At 37.8% G+C, this 25,278-nt stretch overlaps 1 protein-coding gene across 1 annotated transcript in view; it reads right to left on the bottom strand.

Annotated features, from left to right (window-relative positions):
- Positions 1 to 22,563: 22,563 nt before the first annotated feature.
- NXPH1 (neurexophilin 1) overlaps positions 22,564 to 25,278 on the bottom strand; it is a 143,994-nt gene continuing 141,279 nt past the window's right edge. The window contains exon 3 of the mRNA XM_086741664.1: positions 22,564 to 24,518. Within this exon, the coding sequence (XP_086597790.1) occupies positions 23,757 to 24,518 (762 nt within the window). The 3' untranslated portion in view covers positions 22,564 to 23,756. The remainder of the gene's footprint in view (positions 24,519 to 25,278) is intronic.

The following is a 25,278-nucleotide window of genomic DNA, read 5'->3' as shown; positions in this document are numbered from 1 at the left end:
CTTTATCCATCCAAATGTATCACAACAACTAAGAAGGATAACCCAATGCCTGGCAGATCTTTTCAGGGAAGACAAAGTAAAAGCTCCATCCGGAATACCATTGCATCCTTAGGTATAGCCACGTATTCAAGTCAAACTTGAAATCAGTCCTAAATGTTGCACTGCTCTTTTGTGTCTCCTGCTTCTCTTGCATAGCTGATTACCATTCAAATGCCTTACAGGTGCAATGAAATATAATCCCTGTCCCAATCTCTTCTGTGTTCTATCTACACTGCATACTCAACGGGCTAGCACTGGTATAGAAACTATACAGCTCTGTTAATATTGCCTGCCACCTGTTATAATGACCACTTCCAGAAAGGGCTTGTTTGGGGGGTTTTTTTGGTTTTTTTTTTGCCAAAGTTTTCTTTTTGTTTAAACTGTTTTAATCCCTCTCTGATTTTTAGTCCCTCAAAATAAATACAGAATATATTTATGTGCCTCTCAGGCTTTATCTTCTATACCAAACAAAACAGGCCAACCTGTGATAATCTGCAGTAATGTAGACTGATTCATTTGCTCATCCTAATAACTTCCTCTGTACCTTCTCCAATACAATTTTAGCTTTCATGAGCATGATTGGCTTAAATAGTATTCTTCGATTTAGAGATTCTGATTCTTCCATGAGGTTTTCCATCTTTAGTGACTTCACTAACTAGTATTATTAACTGCCCAAAGTTCAATCTATGGAAATCAAGACTTCTCAAGTTTATCCAAATTTCCTCCGCATTCATAAACTTCATCTGCAAAGTTCATTTCAATGTAGTATCCCTTCTTCTGGTTTCCCTCATGTCTTTAATTTTTAATTTCTTTAAAATCTTCCCAAAATCTTTTACACTACATAAAATGGATTGTATCAGCAAGTCAGTAGTTTTTTTCATAACTATGGTGCTATATGTGGTAAAATATTTTTAATTCTCCAGTTGATTTTTATGTATTTATTTTATGCTTGCAATTGAAATTTTTCCATTGTACCATATGCATTTACTCCATTCTGGAGATGATACTCAGCCATATAGACTTGAATTTAGTCTTTTCCTATAGGTGTTTTTCCTTATTCAAGCTATCAATACAAGACAGTTTTTGCATCTTTAAACCTGCAGATGCTAAGGCTCCTCTGAAATATTTCTGTCCAGATTGCTTCTAGACTTTAATTTTCTCCTTTAAAATTATAAAACATAAACCTACTTTTGTTTATCTTTCCATTTTTATTGAGTCATCTTCTTTGATTGACTCTCCTAAAAGATCTTTATTACTTATCAAAAGTAAATAGCATGCCTTTATGTTGTTTTTATGATTACTCAGTTAAGAAATCTGTTAATATCACATGCAAAAATACAGAGGTCTTATTGGCTTTAGCATTACTTATTCTCCAATCTATAACCAGGAAGTTAAAGTTTCTAAATATTCCAACTGAAGGCTCTACCTTCAGCCTAATTTCACCCCAGCCATTTGTCAGAAACTTTGAATGTTATTGTCTCCCCCTACTTTTGTATTTTTTGTCCTCTAGTGATTTTGGCAAGCATGTTTTAATAGGACTTTTATGGTACTTCTTTGAGTTGAACTGTGGACATAGCAACAGCCCTTAGGAGTTTGGAGTGCCTGTTGTAGGGTCTTTCATCTTCACTAATCGAATGTTCACTTTCAGCTTTATGATAAAAGGTGATATTAGCATGCAAAACCAAAATGTCATCACTCACTTTGAAAGTCCCTTTGACCACAAGTGTTCATTCCAAAAGCAGTTAATTGAAATCTTAAATTTTCAAGCAAAAGTGCAATATTCTTTCTAAAAGTATTGGCAGACCAAAGATACAAAACTAATTTAATACACTTGGAATTGAAAAGCTTCATTCATTGTATAGATCCTAAAGAATAAATCCTACCAAATTTTAAATACGAAAACAGAGACAAACACAAGAACTGCATCGAGCTGTGGTTTGTACATGCTTTTACAGCATTAAGTAAATTATGTAATTTGTACTAATACTGTGTATTAACACACTGAACCTTCGCAGGGCTTCATTTAGACAGATACTTTATCAACCTCGTAAATGGAAAAAGAACTGTAGTCGTACAGTGCATGTGAAGAAACATCTTTCTCACAGCTGAAATGAAGAACTTCTGTATTGATATGTAGTACTTTTACTTGCACCAGCTTGTTTACATACTGACATGAAATAAACCTTCTAGCTAGACAAAACTTCTACATGATTTGTAACTACCAAGCTCTATGTGTATGTGGCAAGCCATGAAACTATTAAACTTTTTCACCCCTATCCTTTCATTTTTTCCTTCTCTCTGACTTGTTGTTTATTGCACTCGTTGTGACCCATCTTAGATTTGATCCTGACCTCTTCAAGGCAGAGATTGTTTTCTCTGTGCATTTTGTACAGAGTGAAAATTGTTTTGGACATCAAGTAATTTGTTCCAAAAAAATATTTGAAAGAACTATGAGTTGATTTGGATCATCAGTGTTAGCTTGTCTGTTAGTGAATCAGAAAGGAATAAGTACATTTGCTGAACAATTATTTTAAATTAGAATCTGAAAAGATTTGGAAAGGAATCTGACCAGCTCAAGCAGCTTGCCATTTGTCTCAAAATTCTCCTGGAGGAGTCAGAACTGTGGCAAATGCTGTCTCTTGTTTCTATGAAGAGTTTTTCTGTCATCAAGACTGTAGGACTTTACAGCCCTATAATGGCTGCTGGCCACTCAGGTATGGATTTCACCTCTTTCCTATGACTCAGAATAATATTATAATGATCCCTTTCTTGTTTCTGTATGGTAATCACAGCGGTCAGCTATGCTACTCTCTGTAATTTCATGGTTTTCATAACCATAAGAAGCAATAAAGCAAAGAATTCTCAGTTCTCACCATTCTAAACTTCTCCCTCAACTCTCTTTTTACTGAAAAAGAAAAAAAAAACCAAATATCTATTTTAGCAGTATCTTACCTTTCAGCACATTGCATCCAAGGTGAGCACGAACCTCACAGCAAACAGGCATACACAGGCTCAACAAAAACTGACTTTTTGGTAATATAAAAAAAATATTTTCTACAGGTTTCTGTACAAGAATGTCATTACTATTAATGAAAATTCAACTTATATTCACAGAAGGAACTGGCTTTGTTCAGCTTGGAGAGGAGGTGGCTTCGGGAGCAACATGAATGCCAGAATCTAGAAGGAGGGCATCAAGAAGGGCTCTTCACAGAGGTGTATGGTGGAAGGATGACAAAAACATAAGTTGAAATAACAAAGGTTTCACCTAGATATAAGGAAAAAAAAGTGTTCACTATGAGGACAGCTAAGCAATAGAACGGTTTGCCCAGAGAGGCTGTGCAGTCTCTGTCCTTCGAGATTTTCAAGAATCAACTGGATAAAGCCCTGAGTATCCTGTACTAAGCTCATAGTTAACCACAAGCAGAAGGCTCCTTCCATCCTAAATTTACCAATGATCCTTTAATCCTCTGTCTATCAGAAATATGGAATATGATATTGAGCTATTTGTGTGGTTGTATTGTATGTAGACACACTGAACACATATTCCTCTTTATGTCCATGGAGAAACATCACTGACAGTATACAGTCAAAATAAGAAAGTTCTTATTCTGATGATTTAACGTTTGCACAATGCCTAATACAGTAGGGGACCAGGGCTGGGGGAATTTAAGTGCATAGATCATGAATAATGATATTAAGCATACTGCACCAAGTATTTAAGCATTTTGACTTATTTACAATAAGATAGGACATTTAATCACTGTAAATGTACCACTAATTAAAGATAATTTCACCATGTAATTTCACCACATAATTCCTTATGCTCTTATACACCTACACATAGCATAGACAAAGAGAAAATAATTGAGGCAACCATTTCATAACCTACAAAATAGTGACTTACCAAGATGCAGTCACAGGAATATCAACATAAACATACAGCTGGAACTACTTGTAAATATATATTCCAACCTGTTCCTGACTTCACTGGAGAGATATAGCATAAACAGCATCTGCAGAAAACGTTAGTACTGTTGAAATCTATTTTATAAACCTGCTTATCATTTATTGGCAGGCTGCAGAGGAAAACCTCTTCACCATCTTCCCACATGCACTTATCCAAGTAGCCAAGTTTTAGTGAAGAAAAAAGTGTGTGTGAATAATTGCTATAGGTATCTGTGGGTACAGAAGAAGAAACAGTAACTAGAAAACAGCAGCTGAAGAAATTTAAAAGGTATGCTGAAAGGTAGCATGTGACAGTCTCCCAAGAACAGGTATGCTCCAGTGGCCAGAGGTCCTGTTGAATTTATAAATGATGAACTAAGAATGCCAAGAGTTGCCCAAATCTGTGCAAAGCCACCAGCACATGCTGGGATCAACTACGGACTGTGTATCTCGGACCACATCCAGAAAGGTGATGACTGCAAATAACAACAGAACTGTGCACATATCTCATAAAAGAAGGGACCTAGAGGGACTTTCCAAACAACTACCTATAAGTCACCAGTGTAACAGTTTTTATGCTTTTTTAAATAGCTGGAGGTTGGGGTTCCAGTCTACTGCCTTGTAGAAAATCCTGCAGGAGGCTAAAACTAGAGTACTGGAATGATCTCAAATAAAGGCAGAAAATAAATTTAAACAGTTTGAATTCACTGTGATCGGTAATACCTAAGAAAACATTTATGGAAATGTTACTTTTTTTCCAGATTTTCTTCATAAGTTTGTTAGGCCTAACAACACCCACAAAGAAGGAAAACAATTTTCAACATCTTTGAATTTTAATATATCATTTTTTCTTGTCCTAGATGTCTCACTTTACTTACTGTTTCCATAAACAGATGAGCTCTTCTGTCAGTTAGAGACGAGTTATAACTTTTAAGGTCCAAGATAGGCACAAATTGCCATTTTGTATTGCTCTCTGATTTTATGTTATTGCTTTGATCTGTAATGTACTGAAATTTCATTTGCAGTTTGTACTATCTTTCTAGGGAGATCAATTAAAGATAACAGGACAAATTCTTGATTATATTCAGAGAGTCGATTTTAATATTACTTACAAGAGGGGACTGTAATCTTATCAAAGATGTAATCTCTCCAGTTTTGCTTTTGCTTACTGGGAGGTTTGAGCATTGTAATTCAAACCAATGTGATATGGAATATGAGCAAAGTCCAATTTATCGATGTTCTATCATATAACCTAAATAAATAACAGTGTAATGAAGAAAAATCAAAGTTACAAAAAAAGATTTCCATTAAGCTTCCCAGAAATCTAGTGACATTTCTGATAGTGTATTCTAAGAGGCAGTGAATCTCAAAGTCAATGCAAAGAGCGAGAGAGAAATCAAAATAATGCAAATTTCAGGAGAAAACACAGTATCTTACTGGATTCAGAATTACTTTATATTGTCTTTATATTCAAAAGATAGCATAGTAGCCTTGAAAGAGGAGAACAATGAGGTAGCTTGACTCCACTAACTCCTGCCTTCACTCAATATGGAAATGTCAGGTACTTTCTTTTGTAAAGCACTTCACGAATGGTCAATAGCAGTAACCAGTAGGGAAAGCTGCAACAGTGCTTTGGTTGCTTTGAAGACATCAGTTGCAAGAGACTATACGCATAACTGAATTGGACACCTGGGAAGCTAGGCTGTAGTTATAGCTGTGAAAACAGCAGCAGTGCCAATACAATGAATATAAGCACCAATCTGCCATTTTTGGAGCCTGAATTATTTTGAAAGCCCAAGCAAATGACTGTTAAGTAGACTTACAGCTACAGCTATAGCTTGTGATGGGATGTTTCACAGAAGTTCTGTCTCAGGTCCTGAGGCTGAGTAGTTCCATCAGCTCAGGTTCACTCCAGCAAGTGTATTTATCCTCTTAGAATGGGATGGTTGCTCAGACTAAAAACTCTGCTGAGGCTGATATAGCTGCTGAATGGGAAAAAAATTCAATTACGAAGGACAGCTATCTTTTATGCTCAAAGCTGTGCAGGGTAGATATCCCAAAACTCCTATGTCTCTCAGTGACTTGTGAAAACTGGACTTCAGAGTCTCAGGTCATTTTAGAGTGGCATTTCACCTCTCTTTCTCAATTTCTAGGGAAAAAAAAAAAAGTGATGACTATTCCAACAGTAAAGAGTAGATGGCAATGGCAGAGTTAAATATGGTACATTCAGGGCTTACGTTCTCATGAGACATCTGTCTCACAGCAAGGCTGTAAGTCGCTCACTTCCCCAAGGAACAAAATCAGAAATATCTATTTAAAGCAACACTGTTGAAAAAAGTTTTCTCATTAAATAGAGTGTCGAACACTGCTTTCTGATACTTGAATGTGTTCCCCGTGTTTGTAGTAATACTCTGAGATGCTGATCCCCATTATCAATTTTTAAAGTTGTAGCAGTATTTAATGAAAAAATAGCCCAAAAATTTCTAACCTACAATGAAAACAGCTTTGTCTACCTCCTTTCCATTTAGAAAATCTGACATATTTTAAACTAGCCTTGTGGTAACACTAAATGCCCCATATTTATGTAATAATGTTAAATAAAATTTGCCACTCAGCAGGGCTAGCTACAAAACATAAGTTTTGCTGACACTTTTTTTTTCTTTCTAAAATGAGATTTGTAATTCAATTATGTACTCATAAAGGGAGAAAATGGTGCATGTTCCAGCCAACAGCCCCCATTGTCCACATGTGCATTCTGAGATCAAACAGATCTAATAATTCCTTGTTAAAGTCTTCATTTCCCATTAGATGAGCAACTGTGGCTGGTAAAAGGTAATGGTTACAGTGTGTTACACAATTAACACAGTGTGAAATGAACAGAAATATGTTTTCTAAAGATGATTTTCAATGGAGTGGAGTATTCAGACTCTGTGTATCAAAAATACAGATCCAAATGTGAGCTGTGCTGAATGTTTTTACAAAACTGACAGTGTGCTCACTCACAGCAGCTCTTCTACTACACATTGAAATTAGTATGTTGTCAAAAGTATATCAAACATTCTTCAGGGCTATGAAAGAGAAAACTTGCATTAGAAGAAAATCACTTGAAGTTGTCTGGAAATATATAAATGATGGAAATGTTTTCAGGCTTTGTAATGGTTTCTGCCACAAAATGTACTAAAAATTCAGATAATCACAAGAACTACAACGGATAATAGACAGCAAGATTAGTGTAAGTAGAGTGAATTCAGAAAAGAAAATTACATTGCTCTGGGAAAAAAAAAAATAATAAATAAAAATACCCTGGCAAAACCATGAGTGAGCAGTTTACTGTGCCAAATTACCCAAGTGTAACTCAAGTATTCGGTGAACCGCAACATCCAGCAGTTCATACATACAGAAGCTGCTTATCAATTCATGCAGTTTCTGTCTGTCAACAAAATAAAGAGAGCAGGTCTGGTGGCAGATGTCTGATCTGAAGAAAAAAAAAATCTGTAAGTCCTTTCACATACTAGAGCATTTTTTAATATCTATAGGCTAAATGCAACACTGTGGAATTTAAGGCAATGAGACTATTTAATATCTCACCTGGGTAATGACACATTGCTGGAAGTTGATAGAAGATGCTCTGAAAGATAATGTTGCAAGTTCTCTCGTTCAACTGCACAGAACTTTAGGGCAAACTTTTTAGGATTTATAGTTGGTCTCCATTGGCAGGCAGTGACTGTTATGCACCAGCTCCAATACAGAGTGCTCAAAGCTAGCTGAGACTCTAGATCCATTTAGACAGGTCTGTACGTTACTATGTCCCTGCTAACAATCCTTGCTTCTCAAATGGATTTATTGGTATGAGTCAATCTGACCAGCTCAGAGCAGTGGGAAGGGTCATGTACAAGCATCCACCTCTGACCATTTGGAAAGTTCTTGAGGAACTGTTGTGCTCAACAGATCAAATATCTGACTTTGAGGCAGCTTTTAGAGGTCTTTGATGGCAAGAAGCCCCATGTTAGCTAGGTGAAAAGGTATGGTTAAGCATCTCAGAAAAGGATTTCAGAAGACTGCTGTATACTGTGGTAGACAGTATAAGAGAATCAGGCTGAATCTGGAATATGGACAGTAGTGTTCTGCAGGGTCCCTTACTGCAACAAAATCAAGTTCAGCTTCCAGTCAGGATGAGATCAGGCCATTTAGTAACTAAGTTACACAGGAAAAAAGATGTGACACACTCAGATGTATATACCTCTTGGGACAGGAAGACCTGTCAGGTGAAAGGGTAGAGAAAATAGATGTGGAAACCGAAAGAGGCTTAAAACCAAGGGTCTATCTATACTATATAATGCAGCACAGTACCAAAATCCACCCTGTAGCTACTGAAATAGGATGGTAGGTCTTATTATCTATTTTTCTATCTTGCTCTCATGCTGGATTTCTTTTTCACAATTATGCTATTGTTCTTCTCTTGAATGTTGCTTTACTATATACCCCTATGCTTGGTCTTGAGGCTTTCATTTTACAAGCCTACGAAGTATCAGGTGTTTGATGAGACCAGTTCAGAGCATACTTAGGAGACATACGTTTGCTCCTAGCAATAGGGTACAACAGCAGTTAGGTAGTTTTGAAATACTAGGCAGTATCTCCATATCTCCTTTTTCTCCTCTTCCTCCCTAAATTTTCTTTTTATCAGCTGTAGACATCACTGGCTAGATATTGCCTAACAAAAACAGAGAAAGGCAAGACTGATTTGGCTATCTTGTCCATCTCATTGAGAAGATTCAGTAATGTTGGTTTATGAGATTGTTACATCTTTATGTACCCTGTGAAGTCTTTGGGCTGTGGTAGTAGTCATTAAAACTCTGACAGAAAATCCAGTTACTCCAATGTGAATCTTGTCACAGATTTCAGTGGGTTTGAAGTTAGGTATCACATGAACAGCTGGATATGCATTTGAGACCGCTCCAAAACTTAGTACTTCAAATCATGTCAGAGTTTTTATTTAAACAAAGAATGACAGGAAATACAGGCCAAAAACTGACCCAATGTGAACATTTAGAAGACTTGGATCCCCCAGAGTGTAAATTTGGCCTAGTAACTACGACCGCTATGAAAATGAAGCAATGTGACTTGTCTGAACATTGAAATACTAGAGCATGATATCTCATTCCATAGCTGAAAATACACAAAAAAGAAAATATCAACTCTTAAATCAAACACAGCATACCCATTTGCAGATGATGTCCAGTTCGGTTACTTGAAATGATTGGCAGACAGACAGGGGTTACAGTCAAATCTTCTATAACTAGCAATTTCTTTTCAGTCCACAGACCTTCCAAACTACTCTTCGTGATTCAGATTGTCCATATATTATTTTTTGATACACTAAGGGCATTTGACAGTTCAAACTTACAAGTAAAAGATTGACCATAATGACACTCTTCAATAGCTCTTTTCAGAAACTTCAAAACAATGACCTGTAATTGTAGATGAATAAATGTTGTCATCTCTCAACAGAATGGCTTTTCTTCAAGTGGAATATGTGCAATAAAGGCCCTTACATAATTTTCTAGAGTACTGGGGAAGGGGACAGAGGGAAGCGTGAGAATAGGGCATGCAGAAATGGGCATGGGTAGGAAAATGGCACATCTATCTATCTTCTTTGAACAGCTGGAAGCAGCATGAGTGAGAAGAGACTGTATGAATGCAAGAACTGACGCAGTGCCATGTGGAAGAGCTGCTCAGCAGTCATCTCCTCCCAGCGGCATCATCATTGGACAGGCGAGGTTCTACACTGTCCCCTACTTAGGCTGATGGTTAACAGGACTGATAACAACAGAAATATAAGTAACTGAAAAGTGGAAGGACCCATGTCTGACAGAATTTCTGCAGGAAATGAGCCAATTTATGCTGTTCAGGCTGCAACTGAGAATAATTAGTATTTTAGTTCTAATAGTGAACAACACTGCAAATAAACTCTGAGTATATTGACTAATCAGTGAAGAAGTAAAGAGAAAGAGAGAGAGACACTACCCTCCATTGCAATGTAAATGGTCTTTTCTCTGTTTAATTAAGCAGTAGAGATTAGGTTCACAGAAGGACCAATGCACCTTGAAGACGATCAAGCTTGTCCTTATGACGCTAAGCCAAAAATTTACAAAATTCTTGCTTAGCTGATGACTGGCCAGTCACCTCAAATAGCCAGATCTCCTTCCCTGAAAGACGTCAGGCCAAAATTGACCTTGTTCAGCTGTTGTCTATCAGGAGAGGAGGTAAAATCTACACTTCTCACAATTTTTAACAATAAAACTCCAGGACACTTGAAAGCTCCTACTCTGCTTAAGCACTGACCACAATGTATATTTGAATACCTAACATATGCCTCTTCTTGACTCTTTGGAAGCATTCAATCTGGTAGGCTCTTTCAGAGCACATAGATGAGAAAAGAAGAGGAATTGTAGCCTTAGAAAATGCAGAGAATTCAGAGAACTGAATTCATGTCTTCCGCTTTCTAGTGTTGTAACCAAATGTTTCTCAAAGGAATGGTGAGGATGAACCCTGCATATTTTCAAAGGCAAATCTTCGTTCAGTTCTTTGAAGGAAAGAAAGGATTGAGGGTTGATTCAACTTACACTGCAGCTGTCATGAGATCTGAGTGAGAGAAAAAGATAAGACCCAGTGTTTGGAGACAACAGGCCAGGAGAAGAAGAAACAGAAAAATTCCTGTACCAGTAATCTGCTGAAATGAGACCAGTGTTAACTTCCTTGCTTCCAGTCCAGGCTCCACAAATTTGTTCATGTATTTTTTTACAGCCAGGCTTGAACTGACTTCAGTTATCCTGTGAACTTACCTTCCTACAGCCCAAAAGCTGTGCAACTGTGTCACGTCAGTGATGTTCTCACATTTAAACCTGTCACAGAGTTCTACTAGCACAGGAGAGTGTGTTAATACATCTATATGGCTTCCTCCTCTTACCCATTCAGATAAGAGCACTGTCAAATTCTTGTCTCTGCCTGCACTTTTGTTTTCACATGAAGATATTCCACATGTTATGATAGCCACATTAGAACCAGAAGTAAACAGAGAGCTGAAAGCTCTCTGTAAAACAGCGTAAAGAGTAGCTGTAGGTGAGTTTTGTTTTCCAAATACTTGTAGCTAAAACTTTATAAAGAAGGATTAAATTCAGGATTAAAGCTAAAACACTAAAATCTAATGATAATCAAAAAGAAATAATATTTATAAAGGTTGAAATCCTTGTTTTGATGAGGAGGTAATATTAACATAGAATGCAACTTTGCATAGCTTCTCTTAGGCATGTGGTACCCATTAAAATGTAGAAGTTTGTCTTAGGGTTAAACAAAAGCCATTTCGCCAGACTGGAACATCTGATCCAGGGGAAGATTGTATTTGTAACACATATATACTAACAGGCCAGAGGTAACAGCTACTTCTAATTCATTAGGAACTGTCATCATATATCCCAAAGAGATTCTCCTCCTCTAGAGAATTATTTCACTCATTAATATGAGAAGGAATTAGGTCTTTTCTCATCATCACTAGTTCCAAGAGAAACACTTTTCTGCCTTGAGTTTACAGGCAAAAATCTACTTAAGGTTTAAAATTTATGACTTTCTTCCTCCCAAAAGCAGATAAACAATGAAAGTATCTCATTGTTTCAACACATGAAAGTTATCTCTTCTGGTGAATAATTTGGTGATGCTTCTTGTTTAGTCCTGAAATAATGATTTATTTAAACTTGTGTGATTGTAGTCTAAAAACTGCAACTGTAAAAATGCCATCTTGGTTGTTCTGGTAACGTTAAGACCCCACCTGTGTCATCTTGCACAGATTTACAATATCACTAAAGTCTATGAAGAGCTGATGTTGTAACTTGGAAAGAGAAAAGGGGAGGAGGGATACATTACTGAATACCAAAATCATCTTGATAAATGGGGGGACTGATCTGACATCAATAACAGGAAATTCAATAGAGACAAGCGCAGAATACTACACTTGGGGCTTGTCTACACAGCAAACTAAAGCATGAATTTATAGTACACTTGCTGCTGCATACTAACTTCTCATGCTGACACTCCTGCTAAGCAGTAACTATTGCTTTGTGTGATGTCGTCTACTCCATGTGTTGCACAGAGCCAGCATTAGTGCAGGCTACAAGTACCCACAGGGGAACCTGGCACAGAGGAGCTACTGTGTTGTAAATTTGTACCCTCTCTTACTGAAATTTACCAGTTTAAATGCTCCCTTAGGCAGAAAAAAAATCAAATGCACAACTAGAAAACGTGGAACTACAGGTTAGCCAGCATTACTGCATAAGCAAGTTGTATCCATCATAACCACCATAGTCAGTGATAAATGATTAAAAATAACTATGATATTGGTATTACATGCAACACTGTTACTAGTATATAGAAAGAAACATATGAAAATTATTCATATTCTGCCTTGCTCAGTGTTGGTAAGACATCTGACAGAGTAGTCTGGTTGGCGGTTCCACACTTGAAAGAGGAGACAAGTTTTAGAGCAGTCATAGGAATGCAGTCAAATGTGCTATAAGAACTGAGACTGCTTAGTCTAGAAAAATTATGGCAAATGGCTGAGTCTGGTAACAGTCTTCAAAGATGTAAAAGAATGCTATACAAAAATGTCCTGTTCATTTTTTTCAGTCCAAGGGGATTTCAAAGGAAATAATTGCTTCACTTGCAATGGTCATTTTCAATACTAGCCATTTGGAAGTGTTGAGGTATACCAATCTGAGGGGTACAAGAGCAGGTCAACAATGGGAGAAATGGGTTTATTACTTTCATTTCTAACATCAAGACATGCCAGTTCTGGAACTGAGAGTGAGAGTGAGAGTGAGAAAGACAGAGAGAAAGAGAGAAAGAGACTTTATGAGTAGCTTCGCTTGGGGAATAGGCATAAGAATATGTGGTTTGAGAAATGGTCTGAGTTTTGGTTCAGATTACCTTGAGAGAACAAGGAATCAAGCACACTGGAGAGTCTTAAAAACCATTCATAGTTTAGACAAACATCTTTAAATGTGATCTGAGCATTCTTGAGCCTTTTTCTGGGCAGGAGCTCATAATTAGACAGTGCTGCAACTCCTTTGTGTTTATCTCTTTAAATTTACAGCAGTCATGCTAAAATGTAGACTTTCTAGTGGCCAGTACTTGGCTCAAATATATTGTTTGCAATTAGCTGTAGGGCAGTAGCATCTATTGATTGAAGCCTGAGAGCAAGTTACTGGGACTCTAATTTTATGTCTGATTGTTTACCACCCAGTTCTCAGTGTCTCATCTAACTCATCTTCCACGGCTTCTTTATATGTCAAACAAGATTGTAGTATCACACTTATCATTGAAAAGAGGAATAAAGCAACATGATGTTTACAATTATAAGTAAAATTATGCTAATATTTGTGTGCTGTTTTATTATTAATTTACATTTAATTATTTAATTGACATACCATGTGCCTTCTTGTTATCCATATATAATTTGCATCATTGAACAGGTTTTATACTGAATTAACTGAATTATTTAGCTTGCGTGTTATAACAGGTTCAACATACCTTATATTAAGATCCAGCCAACCTAAAAAAGAAGTCTTTGAGTTGACCGCATTTCTCGTCCACAGAGACAGTAAAAATCAGTACCTGCTAGAGGATGGGTGGAGAGTAAATTTAAAGTATGTGTTCTGGTTTTGTTTAGTAAGGGGGGGACTAAGGTGGTAGCTTCTGTAGGAAACTGCTAGAAGTTGCTCCCCTTTGTTTAGTGGACTCGGCCAGGCCTAGGGCGGACCCACTGCTGGCCAAGGCCGAGCCGATTGGTAGCAGAATGTCCTGTGATAATGCCTCTGTGATAACGTATTTAAGAAGGGGAAAATAGGAAAAAAAAAAAAGAAGAGAAGATGTGAAGCAGTTGAGCGGGGGCAGAGAGGGGGAGGCACGAGCCCTGTGGGCCTTGCTGGCCTCACCCTCTGGCCTCCCACCGGGCAGCTGACTGGGCCCAACTTGGCCCAGCCCAGCCGCAAGAAGTGGAGAGGAGATGAGAAGTGAATAAGATGTAAAAAGGATCTTGAGAGGCATCTGCCAGCCTGTTGTGAGGAACGGCTGCAGACACCAAGGTCAGTGAAGAAGGAGGGGGAGGAGTAATGTGGCTCCTGGCCAAGATTTCCCTGCAGCCTGTGGTGACGACTATGGTGGAGCAGGTTGTCCCGCTGCAGCCCATGGAGGTCCACGGAGGGACAGAGATTCACCTGCAACCCATGGAGGACCCCACGCCAGAGCAGGTGGAGACCTGAAGGAGGCTGTGGCCCGTGGAGGGCCCACTGGGGCAGCTGTTCTGGAGGGACTGCACCCCGTGGAAGAGATGAGCCATGCCGGAGCAGTTTCATGAAGGACTGTGGCCCGTGAGAGGGACCCCACGATGGAGCAGGGGAGGAATGTGAGGAGTTCTTCCCCTGATGATGAAGCAGCAGCATGAAACAACGTGTGATGAACTGACTGCAACCCCCATTCCCTCTTCCCCCCTGTGCCGCTCGGGGGGCGAAGTAGAGCTAATGTTAAGCCCAGGAAAAAGGAGGGGTGGGGGGAGGTTATCTTGTTCCCTGTCTCATTCTCCTGCTAGTTTTAGAAATAAACGAATACTTTTCCCCAAGTCGAGTCTGTTTTGCCCATAACGGTATCTTTAAAGATTTCTCCCTGTCCTTATCTCAAACCTCAAGCCATTTTTCCTTACATCATCTCCCCCTGTTCTCTCGGACGGTGGGGGGAGCGGGAGAGAGATTGCATAGTCTGGTCCCAATTGGGGCTGAACTATGACAGTATGCCAACTGGATAAACTAAAATTTCTGGAAATTTGCAAATTCAAAATGTGAAAGGGGAAATTATGACAACAGAAAGTTAATTGCCTTCTGTTGGCAACTAGCCATCAGATGTTCTAAGCCATGTAAGAGTAGTAAATAAAGCCTTTTTAAAAGTGATGTTAATAAAATCTAGGGGAGAATGAGCGGAAGTGGAAGGAAAAGAATAAGCCTATAGGCTGGAATTTACAACTGTATATTAGACTGCTACCTAGAAACATACAAGAAATAGCAGGAAACTACATGGAAATAGTGTGCATTTATTATCAATGGTGAAAAATTCTGTTACTGGTTTGTTATACCTTCAAGCAAATCACTTTGCCTTTTAGTGATATTTAGATACTTACAGGAAACAACTTTATATCCATTCCAAGCCCTATGAATAAAGTACCCACTTATTTTTTTATGGTATACTTAAATTTTTACCTGAGGATTAATTATAAGCACCACTACCACCACTTGTTACTTAGTATTTCGAAATGAGATAATACAATCATCTCATTAGCTCAATTTTCGTAAAACATGTAATTACATACCTCATCCACTCCTATGTGTAAAACACATTAGTGTGGAGCACTACTTGCATGTGATCTGAACTGGGCAAAATGACTTTAAACAAAAAGTGGAGTAAGAAAACACACATCAAAGAGGGAAGAAGGCACACCAGAAATCAGTCAGAAAAGAACAACAAATTATTTCTTGTATATGACATCACAGCAGCGATCTAGAAGTAAGTCTAAGTTAAGTTCAAAGGTGAGTCTTACATCTGTGAGGTTAGAAGTGTATTAAGAATGGGCCTAAAGAGCTAGAGCTGTGGAAAATAGTGGTGTAGGAAAGCAGCTACTAAAATATCTGAAGACTACTACTTCAAAGCTCAAATGGTGAATGAGAAAGAGGATTGGAAAGCAGTATAATTAAAGCTTGCCATTTCTATTGGAAGTAATAGAGGAGGGCTCATTAGAAGTAAATTTTTTTGCAGTTTGAGACTTGAGAGAGACCATTGGAACTATGAACATGAAGGAATTTCTTTAGAGAAAGGTGATAAGACCCTTTGCCATTGAGATTCCATCTACAATATTGCATTAATTTGTCATATTTAACTGTAATAGAGACTCAGGAAATCAGAGTTGTTCTGAAGAGACGAACATAGTTCTTCTGGAGTGGTTAATGAAAGACAAATGTACAGGTAATACTTGTGCAATTAGCAAAATTATCTAACTGGAGAAAATTTGTAAGACTCCCATGAATAAATGAAAGAAATGCTTTTACCTCAATAGGAGGAAAAACTTTCTTTCAGGTATCTAAAATCAATAACAGTGTAGTCTGTGGGGCAAAAAAAAAAGTAGATATTTGCTCAACACTTGGAGAACAAGTAGAAAAAGTTTGAGAAAATAATACTTCATTGGTAAAGGGAGAGATTACGTAACAAAATATTTATCATTGTAATAGTTTTGATTAAAGAAAAGGTGGCCAATAAGTAAGTCTCTGATACACAGAGGAGATACTATCATCCCATAATATAGATTGAGTTAGTGCCAGAAAATACTGGTGAAGTCTAAAACACAGTCCAAAATTTACATCAAATATTCAATAGTGATTATTATTCCTGTTTTATGAATGGTTATAACTAATAATAAACCACTGCTTCATCATCAGGGGAAGAACGCCTCACACTCCTCCCCTGCTCCTTTGTGGGGTCCCACCCATGGGCCACAGTCCTTCATGAAACTGCTGCGGCATGGCTCATCTCTTCCACGGGGCGCAGTCCCTCCAGAATGGCTTCCCCAGCGGGCCCTCCACGGGCCACAGCCTCCTTCAGGTCTCCACCTGCCTCAACATGGGGTCCTCCACAGGCTGCAGGTGAATCTCTGCTCCTCCATGGACCTCCATGGGCTGCAGGGGGGACAACCCGCTCCGCCATGGTCATCACCACAGGCTGCAGGGGAATCTTGGCCAGGAGCCACATTACTCCTCCCCCTCCCCCTCCTTCTTCCTTGGCATCTGCAGCCATTCCTCTCACAAGAAAAATTCTTCACAATAGGCAGGCAGACACCTCTCAGGATCTTTTTTACATCTCACTCACATCTCATCTCCTCTCCACTTCTTGCAGTCGGGCCAGGCCAAGTCGGGCTCAGTCGGCCACCCGCCGAGAGGCTAAAGGGCCAACAAGGCCTGCACCTCCCCCTCTCTGCCTCCGCTCAGCTTCTTCACATCATCTCTTCTCTTTTTTTCTGTTTTTCCCTTCTTAAATACATTATCGCAGAGGCGTTATCACGGAACATTCTGCTACCAATCAGCGCAGCCTTGGTCAGCAGCGGGTCTGCTTTAGACCTGGCTGAGTCCACTGAATAAGGGGGAGCAACTTCTAGCAGTTTCCTACAGAAGCTGCCACCTTAGGCCCCCCCTCACCAAACAAATCCACGACATATATTGAGGCTCATTAGCTGAAATGTTTCATTAATTGTTCTTTAATTGTGGAAGATACGTTGAGGAATCTCCTTTTTAAAGCCTCATTGACACACAAACTGTGTTGCTACTGACTGCCCACATTCTTAACTGTGGATGACCTACAGGTCATTAGCAAAATTAAGACCAGAGCGCTTAAGGTCACATGCCTATATATCAATCTCTTTCATAGCATTTACAAGCAAACTTCACACTTGGAGGGTTAAAATGAATGATTGCTAGATAAATGTCTTTCCTCTACCTCTAGATAAACAAAAGCAAAACCAAAAAAAAACCCAACCAAATAAAATTGTCATAAATGTAAGATCATTCCATGTTCCATTCACCATCAGCAATAACAGTTCTGGATTCTAAATGTAGACGGTAGAATGGAGTCCAGAGTATTTGCCACCAGAGAGTGGCAAATGTTGCAATTGTTGAAACTTCTTTGCAAAAAAATCCAGCTTTATTCTCAAGACCTCCCTACTCTATGCCTAATCAAAATAATTGCACACAAGAAATTCAAAGATGCTTCATAAATATACAATAATAAATTTCACCACAACTATAGCTATTGTAACAATTAATATGACTTTTTATTCATGCTCCATGACTGATGTCATTTTTCCTCAGGTTACTTGTTTCTAAGTAGGCTTCTGCATCTCATCTTAGATTCAGTGTGACCTAGATGAGGAATTGAAGGTCTTATGTTATTTATGCCTCTGCCAACTCTGGTTTTACCTGTTTTTTTATGATGAAAGATCTGTAAGTACACTGGGCTTTTCCTAGGAACTCAGTAGTTCTTCCATAAAATACTGGACAAAGTATCTGATTTATCTTTTGAAATGGCTAATTTCCACATCTTCATTGATGTGTATGAACTGTTTCAACTTTACAAATTTTTTTATGTCCCTCTAATTTCCTGTTAACAACAAGCAGAAGTTCATTTCACAGACCACTAAAGCCTTCCCTCATAGCAATATCTCTACTTGCTACATGGCTGAGGTACACTTTGAAGTAGGAATAAATCTCACACATGCTCCATCTTCTTAAATCCTATCTTTGACAAGAGACTAAAACTCTCTTAGAATTAAAGTTCTAGTGAGTCACTGGTTTGCTCCGGATCTAAAGAACCCACAAAAAAACTACATTTGTTTCTTTATCCCAAAGGCAAACTAAGATAAAGGATTTAAAATCATGTACACTATGCACAGGACATCAGCCCAAGCTGAAGCAGAGATACACCAGCTGTGCCCTTCAAATAGAATTTAAAAAATTGTGGAGATACGTTCCAGTGAAAAAATAAATTACTGTACGAAACAAAAGGATATCCTTGTTAGTTTTGGTAATGACAGTACTTTGCCTAATTAGCAGGGATTTTAGAAAACAATGAAAAGATTTTATTTTCACCCATAGGATGCATCAGCCCTTTTGGAGGGATCATGCTACATGCATCAGAACATATTGTCAGGTGTGTACTACACAATATTCCCACAGGACTGAAATTTACTCTATCTTTACAAATGATAGTTTGGTTTTAATGAGTTCTCCTTTCAAGAACAGCAAAAAGTGTTAACCTTATCCATAGATACTGACTTTCTCAAATTTATGTAGAAGATTAATTAATCTGTGGATTTTACATAATTTCAGTAAGATATTGCTTATTCCTTAAAAAAAAAAAATAAAAAAAAAGAAAAATACTTTTTATTAGGCAATAGTCTGTGCTTCCACTGTCAAAATGTTTTTGGAAGTAGTGCTCATACTCATACATTAATGTGGTAAGAGGGTAACTCATCAAAGGACTTTAGTATAAATGATAATCAAGGTTTCCATTTTTTCATGCATGAGCAAAAGGAATTCATTTCTGCACTTCTTGTGGATTCCATACTGATACAGTGGAATCAGAAGTTTTGCAAAGGGTCAGGAATGCTTGTATTTCATTGATGCATACATAAGTATTGAAAAATAATACATTTGAAAATCGTGCACATTTTTTAAAAAAAAACAATTTCATAAACAATATGCCTCAAATTTATACACACAAAATTTACAAGAACTTTGCAGAGCACTGTTTTGAAAATGGGGAGTTCTTGGCATCAAAACTGTTTCTGAACAGGTATTGTATACACATTTCTGTATTATGCATCTCCTAACATGACAGATCCTTGATGCAGCCATTTGATGTCTCTGGTGATGTTAGACACACAGTTAAGTACAGATCACTAGAGATAAGATTCTCTTTCATTTCTAGATGCAGTTGGATACAATTCAACCACCTCTGTGACAAAAGGACATGGAGGACTCATAGGGTGCTAAGACTGCAATTAAGTGTATTCTGGTGAAGAACAATTCTTCAGATCAGATGCCTAAGGTTTAGGTTGGTTTTGCTGTAAAAATCTCTGCTTTCCTCCATTTCTCTAACACATTGTTTTCAGACTAGTTTATGATATTCCTACAGGATTCTAAGTTACAGCATAGGACTCAAAATGCATGAGGATGTAATGATTTAATCACAGTAAAGCTGCCTTCTGACTAACCCCTTTGAGTTGTATTACTTAAATCTCTAAGCTAACATGCACCAGAACACTACAAGACTTCCACTCTGCTCTTCTACAAATAGAGTGTGAATATTTTTTAGTTCATTGTAATATAATACAGACTGTATAGTATAGTTCCTGACATCATACATCATACTTTTAAACTAAGGGAAACTTTGAAAGACAAGGGCCTTGTAAAGATTAATTTATTAGTTTGTTTACTATCCATGCAAACTTGGGAAAAGGGGAGAAAGGGATAAAACTTTATGAGTGACTTCTTAAGGAGGGAAAAAAGTATATTTTCTGTCCCGTGCTGAACTATTTTGGTAAACTAACAAATAAAAGTCTTGCAGCGTTCCGTCACTGTTTAGAATTTTGATGAGTGATTTTTGCAATGTAAAACCACCTCTTTCCTATATCCCAGATTCCTTTTCCCAAAAGCACAGAAGCTAACACTAAGTTCTATCACTGACCCATCCAAGGCAAGTATAATACATTTATCTTTGCTCAAGTGCATGATCCATGCATTTTTGCAACAGGAATAACTGGTTTCATTAAAATATCCCTATTTTTGACTTCTCTTTATAGTGAAATAAGACACAAAACATGCTTTAAATGCTTTAAAAAATAAAAGTGAACAAAACCAGTCTCTTCATTTCTTAAAAATAAATGACTCAACCTTCTTTAATCCTAAAAATATACCCTTAGAGATATAAATCTTTTTTACGTCTAAAGTAGCAAGTTATAGTGAGGCAACATTTGCCTGACCTAGCACTCCATTAAGGCATTGTTCATGTGCAAGACCCAGATACCCATACATACATTAACTTAATAAACCCATTCATGCTCATTAAATTCCTTTTTCAAATGGCAAAACCAAAAGCATTCTTTGACAAAGTTAGCAAACACAAAATCTTTCCCAAAGAGATTGAATTAAATGCAATTATCTAGCACCTAAGTAACTTATTAGATGTTTTTTATATTAGATCACTGTTTCACAACCAGGTCACCAAAAGAACTCTTCCAAATTCAAACTAAAAAAAAAAATGCTTATGAAGAGTAGCAAGTTCTTCAAAGGCTTAAAACTAAAAAATAATATGACTGACTGTGACAGAAGCAGATAAAGTACCAAGTACCACAATTAAAAGGCGCAAAACAATGGCACGATAAATAATTCCTTTTTGTAGTGATGTGACTTGAAAAGTTGACAAATATATAAGTGACAAGAATGTATGTGTTTCATATATTTATGGGAAGTTTTAAAAAAGAAAGAAAATAATGAAACTGTACCAGTAATAGTGTTTCACATCCACTTTTCAGAAATATAAATGAGAACATAAAGCATGTAATGTTCAGTCGTAATACGGATTGCTTAGATTACTAACCATATTTAACAGTGGAATTCTACATACTATTAAATAGAATTTTGTATCAAACTCAATAGTAACATTCCCACTGACTTCAACAGAGCCAGGATTTTACTCTTGGTCAAAGCACAAATTACTTTATGGTTTATAATCAGAACAGTTACTTTCCACAGAGCACAAATGAGGAAATACTACCAGTATAATCACAAATCCTGTCAAAGAAGAAAAAAAAAACCTGTATCCCAGCATCTTCCTGATTGATATCAGAATCTGGACTGTATGGCTTGGAACATTTCTTTCTCCAAATCTACAAAGGGTCCTCTCCAAATCTACCCAGGGTCCAGGGTCACAAGGTTGTCCTGGGAAACGTCACATATAATGAAGAAATTCCTACAAGCATATCCGTTCAAAGGACCCAAAGTAATAATAGCATGGAGCTCTCCTCTCCTACTTGTACATCAATGGGAAAACATTTACTTGCTAATAATGTTATCCGTTTGCTTTGTTTCATTCTCTTTTAGGTTCTGCACATTTCAGCAAGAGACATTCACAACTGGAAGTTGTTTCAAATTTCTCACTTCTTGAAACATTAGTGGAGTGTTTACTGGGACTTTGGAGAAGCTGTTCGTGATGCTGTGCAAGGCTGACCCATATCTGCACTCACAGCTTTGACATAAGAGCACAGAACCTGAGGGTGACGGTGGAAGGGGGAAGGCAGAATTGCCAGGAGTGATAACTGTGAAAGATATCAGATGCAATGTTGAGTTCTTCTTTTGGCAGCCTTCTTTTAGGCATGAACTTCTTATAGTTGCTGGTTATCTGAATTCTGGGGGTAAAGTATGACGCTATACACAAAAAAATATATATATAAAAGCTATGAGCTTTTTGTTTATAGGAGGAAAATTCCCTTGTACCATAAAAAGGCATCTCCATTCCATAAAGAGAGATCAGTGCCTCAGAGGAAGCTAGAATTAAGGCAAAGGCAAGCATGTGTACACAGAGAGTGGCTCCACGTTTCCCCACTTCTAAATGAAAATTAATCATTTTAAATAAAGTCCTGCTTCTGTAGTTTCTTATCCGAGTCGGGGCTTCCACCCAAGTTAGCAAGACCCTTCAGTAGTGAGACCTGCTTGCTAGGAATAGAGCACGAGAAATTTTCATATATTCTACATATATGCCTATATGCATTTGTGCGCACACACACACACGTACATATACACACAGAAGCATGCACACATAGAGATTTATAAATATATGTATATATATGTACATATGCAAAGAGACAAGATTGAAAACCATGTCAGACTTGGAGTGTTATCCACTTGTCAGAACCATTTAAACTACTATCTACACAGTACATACTGAAACTCAACTTTAAGACTTTTTATTTTTATATACAGTTCCTTTTTTTTTCCTCTGGAAATAAAATATCTAAATACAGACAGACTGTAATGTTGTATATGTATAGCTTTCAACAATACTTTAGCTGAATAAATGCTTTGTACATAATTCTGTCTTTTAATGGAGTTTACAGTTACATTGATAAAATGGAATCCTCATTTCCTTGATTGTTTTTAACCAATAACAAGCAGAGAGACAATTACAAGTTAATATTAATAAGCAGCTCAAATAACACTGGTTAAATTATGTACAATACAAACCATTCATACAAATGAAGACTAGGATATTGAATTTGTTACAATATTTTGTAATAAAGATAAGACAGCCACTTATAACTTACATGTCCTCCACCAGGCATTTCCCTTCTTAGAGATCAGTTGGAGAGTTTTTAAGTAGCTTAGCTGGCCTAAACTCAATCAGGTTTAAAGAATCAGAGCTTAGAGAGTCAGAGAAACATGAAACCAGAACATCTGCCCACATGTAAATTCCAAATGTTTGCCCATCTTTACCAGTAACAGGCGCGTTCCATGGAAAAAGAGCCACCCAACACCACCTTGAATGTGCCTACCGTATGCTGGAAAAAAGTCACAATGCCTTGCTGTGTTCATATAATAAGGAATACTGAACTCTAGACACACATTTTTCCCATTTTAACAAGTATTTACTCCTACAGTGTTATTTACCAGTACAGCTATTCCAAGAGTAGAATGCATGAGTGGGGATTATTGATTGACGTGTACTCAAAGGACTTTCAAAGAGATTTCCATAACAGTCTGCATTAGAAACCATTCTCTGTCTAGTTATTCCATTCTGCTTGACAATAGGTTATCCTTAAACCTTAGATATCAGACAATGAAAGCTCTCTTAAAAGGAATCTCAATAGATGTGAGCTGAAAAGAGTGTGTGTCTCTGTGTATGTGTATGGTTTTATTTCAAATCCATAGTGATTTACAACTAGATTGATACATGGAGCTGACTGGGCAAAAATTACATTAGATTGTTTTCCACTAACATATTTGCAGCCATTTGACAGCAGCAGTAGTGGGTAGACACATTCCAGGCAATAGATGTGGCCTTCGTCCTTGAGGTTACAGCCCTGTCATACGACCTCTTTTATTCCCCAGGCTTCAGTCTCAGACACGTGTTGGTCCTCACCCTGATGGGAAGTAGGGTGTGTCACTGTGGTAGTTGTAATCAGGACACACCTTCTGTACTAGTTTATAATCTGTACTATAAAAGGAAATGTAAATACAGATTACTTTAAAGGGCTTGGAGCAGAGCCATGACACGTGGCTCTGGGTCTGCTCCTGATAACAGGTTTTTGAAGGGTCATAGTTGCAGAGTGTGTTCTTGGTAGCCTTGTCAACCTTTTCGTACTCGATTCGACAGTTAAAGGACTTGGAATCTTTGGCATCAATCACCGTCTGTTGTGCCAAGTCAAATTCCACTATTTTTGTAGGGGGCACTAGGCTCACAGATACATTCCCTTGACCAGTGGAGTTATGCCTGAAGTAAACGCTAAACGTCCCATTGCCATGGTCAACGATTTTTCCTGTTATTAACAGATTTAGCTTCACAGTCTTGATGTTGGAATGAAAATCGCCCCAGCCAAACATTTTCTTAAATTTCCCAGTCTTGACGATGGGCCGTCTCTTTGCTCTGGGCCGAGGCTCTTGCAGATCTGTGGAGTTCCTCAGCCAGTCCCAGAGATCTTGCTCAGAATAAGTTTCTGGGGCATCGTATCGCAGGTCCAAATCTGTATCATTTTCCTTTCCACGAAAAGTCTGTGACAGAAGTCGGCTGATGGACAAGTCTTTGCTACTTTCTGTCCATATGTGCTTTAGTATGGATTTGGAGCTTCCTGATTTTAGAAGTTCTGCTTTTCCTCCATTTGTTAAATTTGCACAGGTAACCTGAAAAAGAAAGAAGGGAAGAAGAAAGAAAGGATATATTGAGATGTGTAATACAAAACCCATCTGAGACCAAAATCATAGGGATCTTTTTTTTAAGAAATTAAATTATATCTCTGTAGTCAACAAAACAAAACAGAAGTGTCTATTTTCCTCTTCTTTCCAAGTAGCTGTTACTTCATTCTCCTTTGCCAGTCTTTTACAATAACCTTCAGATCTAATCCTAGTCATTCACTTTATTCTTCAGCCTGAAAGCCACTTCTGTTATGATGTCTGTAAGTGATAACTGTGTAATGAAATACTGTAAAAACTAAGGTACAAAGCCATGTCATCCTTCAGTCTGTGTGTGGCTTCCACTGACCGTTTCTCAGAGTGAAGTACTCATGCTTGAATGTTCTCTCTGCAAAGTAAATGCATCTTCCGCCATTACAGTCACATTAATTTTTTTCGGTTGCCCCTGGAGTCCACTGTCAGGGTGCTGTCTTAGTGGTGCCAGGCAGACCATGCTCAGAATCCATGTCATTATAAATCTAATAATAGTAATATGATTCCCCTGCTACTTTTATGAGTACACATTGGTCTATGTTCTTGACTGGGACCTTCAGTCACAACTACAATATATATAATAGAATAATGAAAATTTTAATGAGTTTTGTGTTGACAGCTGTACATACTGTGTGCCATACCTCAATTAATACAAGAGGAGTCACAGTCTTTTCTTACAGTCCCTTACAGATTAGTTACCGATTTGCCTTGTCTGTAT

The sequence above is a fragment of the Chlamydotis macqueenii genome, chromosome 2, assembly GCF_036417535.1.
Source record: "Chlamydotis macqueenii isolate bChlMac1 chromosome 2, bChlMac1.mat, whole genome shotgun sequence".
Classification (NCBI taxonomy): Eukaryota; Metazoa; Chordata; class Aves; order Otidiformes; family Otididae; genus Chlamydotis; species Chlamydotis macqueenii.
The sequence above is the reverse complement of the archived record's forward strand: the minus strand, read 5'-3'. Positions and strand labels throughout refer to the sequence as shown.